The 12,114-nt window shown below is 32.0% G+C and overlaps 1 protein-coding gene across 6 annotated transcripts in view; it reads right to left on the reverse strand.

Annotated features, from left to right (window-relative positions):
• GLS (glutaminase) overlaps nt 1-12,114 on the reverse strand; it is an 83,283-nt gene that overhangs the window by 58,350 nt on the left and 12,819 nt on the right. For all 6 annotated transcript variants that reach the window (XR_014138049.1, XM_060622438.2, XM_081796357.1 and 3 more), the window contains exons 2-6: nt 9,909-10,005; nt 9,426-9,547; nt 4,883-5,012; nt 4,121-4,200; nt 681-844 (exon numbers count right to left, since the gene is read on the reverse strand). Coding sequence is in view for 5 of the 6 variants with exons in the window: in XM_060622438.2 (XP_060478421.2) it covers nt 681-844; nt 4,121-4,200; nt 4,883-5,012; nt 9,426-9,547; nt 9,909-10,005 (593 nt within the window). In the remaining variant the exon portion in view is untranslated. The remainder of the gene's footprint in view (nt 1-680; nt 845-4,120; nt 4,201-4,882; nt 5,013-9,425; nt 9,548-9,908; nt 10,006-12,114) is intronic.

The raw sequence follows: 12,114 nt of genomic DNA on the forward strand, positions 1-12,114 counted from the left end.
TAGCATATGTCTGAAAGATTTAGCAACCAATACACAGGCTGGTGTTTAGATTTAAAACCTCTACCAGATCAAAAGTACTAAATAACTACCTTTGTCCTCCCACTTCCTTTTGAATTCCCATTAAGTAGTAAGACTTGTTAGTTATCCAACTATTTAATGCAAGATGGTTCTTTCAAATATTAAATGTTATGAAAGAGAAAAAAAGCACAATTATTCATTATGGGGCCACCATAAAAACTTGTTATGTTGGAAGTTTTCAAATACATATAATATAGAAATGTAGAAAGAATACAATAGAAACACCTTACAGTTAGCCTTAAGAATTACCAACATATAGTTATAATCACACCCAGCACTCCTAGCTATACTCACTGAATTATTTTAGAGCAAATCTCAGATACTGTGAGATTTTACTACAAGATATTCTCCTATACGTGTTTATGAAGTGAAGTCAAAACTTTACTCCCTGCTCTCATCTTCCCCTAGCTCACTTCCAGTGGTATGAGAAGCCTAAAATAACATTTTTAACAGTAGTAATATGGGTTTTACAGAAATTCCATGAGAAATGAACACAAAAATATTAATACTTTTAATTTTCTTCAAAAAAGCAAAAAAACAACTTCTTAGATTCAAATAGGAAAATGAGGTATTTCTTTTTCTAACTTTTATGTAATTCTTACCATCTTCATTTAAAAACAGTTTGTTGAATCTTAATCCACTTGGCTCTTTCCCAACATATCGATGCACATATTCTGTTCCAAGGTCATTAACAGCAATTGCATATTTCAAAGGTTTTACACAGGACTGAAGACAAAATGGAACTTTGGTATCTCCAATAGAATGCCTATTTAAAAGCAGATTTAAAAAATAATTAAAATCAACTGGAAAAATATCTAAATAACTGGAGTTATTTTTACGTTAATTCTAATTTACAAAGGTTTTCCCATAATTCAACCACAAGTTAACTTGGATATTAAAGAATAAATATAAATTTTAAGAAGAATGCTGCAAAATAAGCAAAAGCTTAAAACTATTCGGGTAATAGAATGGTTCAGAATTAGATAATAACTAAGTAATGTGAAAATTTTCCTGTGAGGGCAAGAGGGTATGGCCCTCCTTACTCCTACCTGTATTAAATCATACAAAATGAACTAGTCCTTTTAGAAATCAGTCACCACCTCTTCACTCATAGCTTTCATCATGACTACACCATGCTTATTAGTTTTTAAACAAAGTTCAGTTTGGATTCAACACCATTCTCTGAAACCTTGCCTGTAAATGCCTCATCCATATCTATGCACAATTCCAGCCCTGTTAAAAGAAATAGCATCCAGTTTTACAAACTGTGTTAGAGCTGGCATTAATGGCATCATTACCACCATTATCACTTCTAAACAACAGAAAAAGAAAGCTTTATGTTACCAAACTGGGATGCATATGAATACAGAATAGGTTAAACAATAGAAAACCTGTGACTGACCCTGTTATAATGTAAACTTCACAAGGGCAGAGATCTTTTGTTTTATTCACTGGTATCCCAGATGCCCTGAACTTTGCCCCAACACAGACCAGGCACTCATTCATTCAGAGTGAAACTCATTCATAGTGAAACTGGGTACTATTAATAACCACTCCTGGGCAAAAAAGGATTAGAGGAGACATCAGAGGGCAAAGAAACATCAGAGGGCCACCTCTCCTCTAAATATATTATGGAATATAACTACACATGCATAGACAGCAGAAGTATATAATATTTTTCCTATGTTTATGAATAATTTCTAATTCAGACTCTAAGTCCAACTTGACAATCATTCTAAAACCTGACAAGAGCCTGTCTTATTACCTTTGGATTTAAAATACATATGTCTGTGGTGCCTGGGTAGCTCAGTCAATTGAGTGTCTGACTTCGCCTCAGGTCATGATCTCACAGCTCGTGAGTTCGAGTCCCAGATCGGGCTCTGTGTTGACAGCTCAGAGCCGGGAGCCTGTTGTGGACTCTGTCTCTCTCTCTCTCTCTCTCTCTCTGCCCCTTCCCCATTTGCTCTCTCAAAAATAAATTAAAAAAAAAAATTTTTTTTAAATAAATAAAAATACATATGTTCTAGTCTGAAGTCAACTTTTACAATTATCCACATAAGAAAACTAAACTAAAAGAATCATCTTTACACACACAGAATCTTTAAGAAGAGAAAGAACAGGGGCGCCTGAGTAGCTCAGTCAGTTAAGTGTCCATCTCTCAATTTCAGCTGAGGCCATGATCTCACAGTTGTGAGATCGAGCCCCTCATCAGGCTCCACACTGAGCCTGGAGCCTGCTTAACATTCTCTCACCCTCCCCACTGCCCCTCCCACGCTCATGCACATGCATGAACACATGCCTGTTCGCTCTCTCACTCTTAAAAAAAAGAGAGAGAAATCATGTGCAAGTGCAAGCTTTGTGTTATAATCATTTCCTCCAAACATAAAAATTCCTATTACACGATAACCATTTCCTCCAAATACAAAAACAGGACTATCACTCCAAACTAGAATTTGATCCATAAGAATAAAGCCATGTCTTCTCGTGTATTTGTGTCCTTTCATAGCACCCAACATTTAATTCAACACACAATGACTGTTTAACACATTTTACAGGTCCAGATTAGGATAAAAGCTTATCATAATGGAGGCAACAACAAACTAGAAGTTAAGAAACTTAGGTATTAGTTTCACCTCTGCCAATATTAGATAAACTGTGGGCCTCAGATACCTTAAAAATGAATGGGCTAAGCCATATATCTTTTTACTGTAAATACCTGAGAAAGAAAATTAGTAAAAAAATAAAAAGATCACTTAGAATGAAGGTACTTAAAAGATCAAAACTTAATAAATTGGAGGAAAAGCTATAACTGGGATATTATCTTAAAAAAGATGAGGCATTATAAGGCTAAATGACTTGTGGTTTTAACAGAACTTAGGACAAAATTACATCTCTGAAGTAAATTCATCAAACTGTAAATATTTAGGGGTTGCACACCTTATTTTATGCAAATTACATTTAATTAAAAAAAAAAAATAATACCAGGCGCCTGAATGGCTCAGTCACTTAAGTGTCTGACTCTTGCTTTTGGCTCAAGTCATGATCTGAGGTTCATGGTTCAAGCCCTGCATTGGGCTCCATGGTGACAGAGCAGAGCCTGCCTGAAATTCTCTCTCCCTCTCTCAAAATAAATAAACTTAAAAAAATATTTTTATAAAGAAATACTACCTTAGTAAAAACTAAAACAAAAATAAAACACGAAGATTATAACTCTGAGCTAAGTCTTCAAATGAATTTAAAAAATTGATTTTTCTTTTTTGGCATAATTTTTCAGACTTGACAAAACTAAATTATAACACAATCATAAATCCCTATGACTGACTCACAGCATAATAAAAGGAGTCATTCTTGAAAAAATATTCCAGAACTTTATCAATTTTTCAAGGGCTTCACATAATTCATTGATTTGAAAACCAATCAGTCTCTTTGAAGTGCCTTCACCTCATTATCCTTTTTATAATTCTTCTATATCCTCATTTGTCAGTGGCTGTGCCTACAGTGTGAACACTTCCCAAAGATCACTTTCATGAACTCACAAGATTCTACAAGCTTGCAAATGACTCTTGACCTGGCAAATGATAGACGGAAATAAATTATTATCATTCCGTACGATCTTAACTATCATGCCACTCACATCAGGAGCATGAAGAACAAAGACAATAACAGACTGGGTAACTAATGTTAAGCTGAGAAATGGGAACAAATTTTATTAGTGGTCAGTTCCTTAGTGAAGAATTTCATGTTTTGACAAGTCTGCTTTTCCTAAGGAAACTGTAATTGCAGGTATTTGAACAATACAGACTCAAATAAGAAGGCTATAACCGTGAAAAAGATGAAACGCCTCATAAAATTTAGTTAAAGACTATTTCAGTTAAGCTTTTAGAAATTAAATTAAAATCTAAACTTATTTACATTATTGAATTTCTGTCATGTTAGGGCTAATTTCCATCATAGAAGGAAGATGTTCCTTTCTCCCTCATGCTCACTGTTATGCAAAATTTAAGGCTTAAAGTTGGTTTTTATGAATTTGAAATAAACTCACCTCTGTCCATCTACGGTACACACAGACACACCCCACAAATCAGGACTGAACTTGGCTAGCTGAGGAATATAATCCGCAACCTATACAAAATATCAGAACAAAATAACAGAATACAAGCAAATAGTATTTCTTCTACCAAAAAATTTATCTCAATTGTAGCCAGGCTATTTTATAGTACTCAGTGGCTTTGTGGTCTATCTTTTATAACAATATTCATAAAAACTAAAAGCAGAAGAGACTTGAGGATTATAGGTGAGATTTAACTGACTTCTCTCAGTCTCCGTCATCCTGTATGTTTTTCAATGCATTCTCTCTTTCTAGAAAAGCACAGTTTAAAAAAGAAACTAAGACTTGATTTTTTTTAAAGATAAAGAAACAGAATTTCTTTAATCAAAGTTATGATAGCAGGGTTTCATAGTATGACACAGAAAAAAATTAAAATAGAGAATTTTTAAAACTAGACACATTTAATGTTCGAGGATATCACATGTATAGAAATTCTTAATAAAGTTACTTTTTTATTAATTAAAGATTTACAGCCATTTCAATCATCTGAAAATGAAAAAGAATTCTTAAGATTTCTTTGTAGCCCAAAAACAAAGTTGAATAAAGTATTTTAAAAGAATTTAATCCAGCAGCTTCAACTTAAATTTCTTAATTAGCAAAACACAAGAAAACTCTACAACTTTAATTTCTATAACTCAAGTTGAGTGAATTTACTGAATAACTGGTTTAGGAAAATATTCACATCAAAAATGTTACCTTTCCTCCAGACTGCTTTTTAGCACTTTCAAATAACTCATCAATGTGAGAGGTAAAAGACATAAAGTCAGGAATGACAAACTTTCTTCTAAAGGCTTGTGTCAACAAAACAATGTTGCTTTGAACACATCTGTGGAATGTAAGAAAAAAATTAATTGACTGGGTGCCTTTCAAATACTAGTATACTTGGTGATAACAATATTAATTAGGAAAATATTTAAACAATAGAGAAATTCATCATTTCCTACAACAAACTAAAATCCATAAAAATTATACTTTCTATATTATTTCCTTTCCTTCAAGCAGTCTTTCATGCAGTTGCTTGTAAGCTGTTGAACAAGTTAAATAAATAAATTAGATTGCCTAAAAACTGTGTCAAAGATTAAAATAGCAGAGCATTCCACCAGGTTAAATATCAAGAGCATCTAAAAGACAAGTTTCTTAAGTCTACCAGAGTTGATAAGCATTCAGCATGACATCTGATTAACAAAACTTGGACTTTAATATGTCATAGTTGAGACCCTGTTTATTTAACCAGTAAGTAACTTCATAAATACATCCTTTAGTTCCTATATAACTATTAGTAGTATTTCACAAAAAAACCTAAACTTTCTGTATTTTAACATATTTTACCTGAATTAGTTTGAAAAACCTGTATTTCTAAGCTAACAAGTGGAGATAAAATCAATCTTGTTTAGTCAGACTAGAATAAAATACTTATTCAAATGCTTGTATAAATATTATTTTAAATAAAATTATATATAAACTAGTATAGTAATTAACTTTTATTATATGAATTATGAAAAAAGTTAAATTGTATAAATCTATTCGCTATAAAATATATAGTACAACGTAGAATAAAAGGTCTCATTGTTAAAAACTATTTAAAAAGATGGGAGAGCATGACTTAAGCCAGAAAATTGATATATTACTATAACCTTAAAGAAGAGCTTTGTAAATAGGTTACAGTCAATCATATACTGTAAGCTAATCTTCTTAAGAGACTCTAAGTAACTCAGTAAGACAAAGTCGAACCACTGACTATGGGAAGTTATTTATATAACTGAATTCCTCACAGGTAAATGATATGATACTATATTAGCAGCTTCTTTGGCAAAAAAAAACACCCAAATTGTCAATTAAAAAAAAAAAGTCTCAAGTATTATTCATCTCTTCAACCCTGAAAACATCAACACTTTAAGAAAGATGATTTCCTCACTTAGGAGGTAAGAAAACTGTCCTGCAAGTAAATAACTTGCATTAATTCTAAATAAAGAAATTTTTATGACTCAATATTTTAATTAAAATTGTTCTCAATGAATCAATTAAAATTAAAAGCTAGATTTCACTTTTTTAACTATTAATAAAAATTCAGAGAATACAGTAGCTTTGTCAATATAAAATTAAAACACTGATTTAAAGTAATATTGGTTTTCCACTGATAAAGATGTGCCCCAATTACACCATGAAACAATTATAGTCCTAATTTCCATTACTAACCAATAGACATAGAAATAACTGACATCCCAGAGATAACATTTGCTTCAATAAACTTTGATAAAATTATTTTCTTATAGTTTCAATGTTAATCTAAAAATTAAGTGTGCTGATTTAATATTTAATGTTTTAAATAGCAATTCAATTTGTACATGAGACTTATAAGAAATATACTAAAGAACACATTTCTCAGCAGAAAAAAGTTAAGACAATTCCTGATCTTAAATCACTGTATCTGTATCAAACCTAAATCCTCATTTTTCAAGAAGTTATACATGAAGAAATATGAGGACTGCTGAACAAACTTAAATTATTAACCTACTACTAACTATTCAACTATTTAAAATCAATCAGCACTTTTAAAAGGAAGCTTTATAATTAACAAAACTGTACAGCCAGTGAAACTATCAGAAGGTACTGGTAAAGTTGTGGTGACTGACTTCACTGGTGAATTATTGTGGCCAACACTGGCAATCTTACCACTCAAAAGAGTATCTACTTCAAACTGATGAACATTAACAGGTACCAAGTGTTTTTCTTTGGAGTTATTTTAATATGGATGTCATGAATGGAACTAGAAAATTAGAAGTCCTATATAAAATGAATTCTGAGGAGAAGGGCTCATGCTTTTCAGCAAGTCACATCTTTCTCAAGCTTTGTTCAGTCTGCTCATCTGTAAACTGGGAATAATAATCATCTTCTTAAGTGTTTATGATTAACAACTGTAATTAACATGTTTTAGATAATATCTCACAATTTTTCATTAGTAAAATAACATAATGGATGTGACTTTTTAAAGGAAATCAAATATACAAATGCAAAAGACTACCATTCATTTTCCTCCAAAATAAAAAAGACCAAAAAATTATGACCACACATAAAAATAATTCTAATATTTATATGGTTAAAAATGCATAAATAAATAATGCATTTGTTTTCAACACAATTTTCCACTTCTAGTTTTAAGGATTATTAGCATTAAAAACAATTGATTATCTAGTTGGGTACAGGCAGTCTCCAACTTTCAAATAGGTTATGCTCCAAACAGCATGCTTAGAACTCATTTTCCCATTTAAAAAAAAGCCGTACATAATAGTTATTTCTCAGATTATCCTCAAAGGCTAAATATATTAATCAACAATGTTTTTTAGGTGAAAAATCAACACACTGACTTCAACCAAACCTATCTACCTTTATAAATTTCTCTGGGAAAATGAATTCCACCGTAACATCTCCTTCCCACCTACATGGAGATGAGATAGTTTATTTAAGGCAAGAAATTTCTTTTGGAAAAAAAAAAAAAAAAGAAAACCTCTCTGGACACCTTTCTAGGTGACCTGAAAAGGTTAATAGAGGTTTTGAATCACTTCATTCTAGGGATGAAAAGAGAAATCATTATGCCTTCAGACTGAGACTTTTTCCATTGCCTGCACATACACAGCACTAAGCATTTATCAAGTTGGGAACTGCCTATATTACAATCATCAACTTAAAAAAAAAAAAAGATTAGCATTAAAATCATTTTAAAGATTAGCATTAAAATAATGGTAATTGTTACTCTTTTATATAATTATGGGCAGAAAATTTTATGATTATGTTTCCTGGCTTCATAATCAGTAGATTTAAGTTACTTTTAATTTCATATAAACACAGCAACATGTTTATAAAGCACAAAAATTTTAAACAGTACTAAAAAGGTATAAAATACTGCTTTCATTTCAAATTCCAAAATAATTCCTCATACTTTTATCAACAGATCTCCCTACCATCTCTTTGACAACTTCATTCTCAGATATACCAAAACAATGCTTCAGAAGGCAACATAATCAAGAGTACTTTGCACAGTTTACAACACTAAAAATAAAATAATCCTTACTCCAAGACATAGCTAATAAATGATTTATTTCCTCCCCTGCACAAAGAAACATGTTTTGATGATTCAAAAAAAATTCCTAACACCAATTCCAACATGAACCTAAAATCTCTATAAGGTCAGCTGAGTTAACAGAATCAAGAATCTTGTAGTGAAAAGACAAGAATCCTAAACTGTTGGCAGTGCTTCACAGCATGCCAGGAAACTCTGAAGGAGTTTAAATACTTATACCTTCAAATGACTTAACACTCTCGGATATTTTCAGGAGATATCTAAGACAAATCATCTAGTCCCCAAAGAAAATAAAAGAAAAATAAATAAAAATACATATATACATACAAATAAACTTTCAAGGTAGACGCTGGAATTCTTTGGCTCTACCTCAACCTAAGCCTATGGTCTGGAAAAAGCCAATGTGTTACAGTAGTGTTTACAGTTTTATACTGGTTTTTACCTAACTCTTAGTAGTTTAAAATACCGTTTACCTCTTTGGGATCCATTATAAACATGCTATCTTTTAAATCTTTAAGAAATCAGACAAATTGGAGGAACATATTAATGAAGAGAAATAGTAAACAAATAGGCAAAACCAGGAAAATCAAAATAAACATGCTCATTCAACCAAATCAAGGCATTAATCTCCAAAGTGTTCTTTAGTTTTTAAATATTTTGAAGGAAATGAAAATAGTCCAAAGCCTAGGTATTAATATGTCTGAAGAGAGGAGAGAAACAGACAATGGGGATATGTGAATCTAAGGAATACATGCTGTCTGAAGCCTTCTCATTTTATGTCATCTAAATCACCTTGTAGGAAAGAAACAGAGACCATATTGAAAACGCCTGCAAGACATGCATATGAATTGGAGATCAATTTAAGCTGTGACAAGACAGAGTGTGCTCTATTCAAACTGAATGCAATCTCCAGATAACTGTAAACTGGAAACATCCATGCCTACACCATAGAGCAATTTCAAAGAAAGTCTACCCTTAGCCCGTGTATTATAGAACCTATGTGCACCATGTTCTTCAAACAATTGATGTTTATAAATCTCCCCCCTTATTTTTTTTAGTTACACAGGAAGCACTGGCCTTCAAAGATGCAATTTTGCTTTAAAAGAAAAATCACCATATAGCATAGCAAATCACCATTAAAGGTTTGGCAGAAATTTTTACTTTTTAAAAAGATCTTTGTCTAGCATGACACCATCTGATGTTGTTTGAAGAGTTAATCTTAACATATCCATACACTCTTTCAACCTGGGATCAGACGTTCGCAATCCTGTAGATTTGAGTGCCTGTTTTTAAAAAAATAAGAGTTTGTAAATACATAGTGCAAATAATGTATATGCTTATTCCAACTACAAGTTTTTATTCCTGTATATAAAAACTCCTACCCAGAACCTGAATATGTATATGGGCATTTTAGGGTCACTATTACCCACTTTCTGGACAAGTTTCTCATTGTTTCTTTCATTTTCTTTCACTGATTACCTTGAAATGAGCATGATGAAAATTTGAAAACATAATAAGAGAAACAGTGTCAGTCAGAATCTACAGGTCAGATGATCTTTAAGACTACATTTCAATATTCCTGTATTATGGATTCAGTATTACTGATTTTCAAAAAGTTTAAAATAGAAGAATACAAAAACTTACTGTAATAAATTTATGAACAGGTATTTTCTCTTGTCCTTCTGCAATTGTATAGAACAGCAAATCTTCCAAGCTAGGTAACAGACCCTGTTTTATTTTACTAAAGGGGAAAAAAGAAAACAAAATTAATCCTTGTGAGAACATTCTAATGGATTTTAGGTATATTGTTATTAAATCATCATTGAATCAAACTACATCTGAGCTGATCTCATCAAGACTGTCCTGAGAAATGCTAATTTACCAAAACTCCAACCAGTATTACTGAAACCACACTGAAAAAGTAAAAAATGATTTATTAATGAATATAAACATTTTTAATCTCAGGTTTTAAAATCCTGATTACCATTTCTGGTACTACTAATGCCTATACATCTGTTACGGTGATACCTTCCTGTACAGCCTAATACAACCCCAATCCTAATTATAGAGCTCAGCCAATGTTCAGGCAAGAGTCAACACTTTATTCTGTGTTCTTTAAATATGATGACTATATTTATGTATTACTAGAATAGTTACCCTGATTGTAAAATCTGGGGGAGACAGCAATTACATACTGGACAGTATGTATACCAGTTTTTGAATCCTAGCTGTAATACTTACTAGCTGAGTCACCTTGGATAAATTAAAGAACCTTTCTATGGTTTAGTTTCCTCATCTGAGAGGAGATAATAGCATCTACCTCACCAGATTGTTGTGAGGATCAGCTGACGTGGTACATTCAATACATTTAGAATGCTGACTGGCAGAGAATAAGGACTCAACTGATGGTAGTTGTAGTTAATATTTCTAAAGTGATCTTGGCTTACATATACAGACCAAATGCCACAAAAATCACAAAGATTGTTAGAATAAAAATTTCTTTTTACCATAAAAGGACACTATAATCTTAATAAACTAGTATAAAGTGCAGTAATTAACCACACATTTAAACAAGAAAGGAATTTTTTTCCTATCCACTGAAAAGCTTTCAACTAAACAAATTATAATGAACTTATTTAATGCTTTTTTTTTAGCTCTGAAACCACAACACATTTCAATATTCTGAACATCAATGACTATCATAAGTATTACAGTGATGTTATAAGACTTACAGATCTAAGGTAAACAAATCCCCTCCCCATCTATCAGTATTTTTTAAAACAGGAAGGGGAAATACATACAGTGTGTGTTTGTGTGTGTGTGTGTGTGTGTGTGTGTGTGTGTGTAAAATATTATGGAAAAGACTTTATATTTCAAGAAAGTAAGAGAAAAAATTAAAGAGAAAGAAAGGATGGAATACTCGTTTTCTTAATTTCAGAACAATTTTGGACTAGCCATAGGTTTCATGGGAAAATTGTACACATTATTTTTATAAAATAAACTCACAGAACATAGGTCTGTATAAAATTGTGTTTTTATACTGTTAAAAAGAGTTTTCTAGATATTCTATCTAAATATTTACTGAATTACCCAAAGATTACTTAATAGTCCTATACGTCAGTAAAACCACATGTATTTATTTCCTAATATAATTACTTTCCAATTACTAGTGGGTCCATATATTTCTATCTTAAAAGACAACAGAATATAGAGCTGGTTCACAGAACATGAACAGCTATACTCGCACGTATAAAATTTCTCCTAGGGGCGCCTGGGTGGCGCAGTTGGTTAAGCGTCCGACTTCAGCCAGGTCACGATCTCACGGTCCGTGAGTTCGCGCCCCGCGTCAGGCTCTGGGCTGATGGCTCGGAGCCTGGAGCCTGTTTCCGATTCTGTGTCTCCCTCTCTCTCTGACCCTCCCCCGTTCATGCTCTGCCTCTCTCTGTCCCAAAAATAAATAAAAAACGTTGAAAAAAAAAAATTTTTTTTAATTTCTCCTAAAAGAAACATTAGTATTGGTATTAATATCATTTATACTTGCTTTCAAAGCTGTTACACCAACTTTTAGTTTTTAAAGTAAACCTTAAAATGTATCCATTTCATGCTAAAGTCTTTAAAAACTAACACATAAGATTACCACAATTTAAAGACATATCCTGGAAAAATAAATTTATATATATATATATATATATATATATATATATATATATATATATAAAAAATGAAACAGGGTTCAAATAGTTCAAGAAGTTTCCCAAGACTGCACCGTGGCAGAGATGGATTTAGAACCCATTTCTCTGAATCCAGAGTCCATATTTTTCACCACTGCAGTATGCTGGCTCTCAAACTT

Source organism: Panthera onca, chromosome C1, assembly GCF_046562875.1.
Source record: "Panthera onca isolate mPanOnc1 chromosome C1, mPanOnc1 haplotype 2, whole genome shotgun sequence".
Lineage (NCBI taxonomy): Eukaryota > Metazoa > Chordata > Mammalia > Carnivora > Felidae > Panthera > Panthera onca.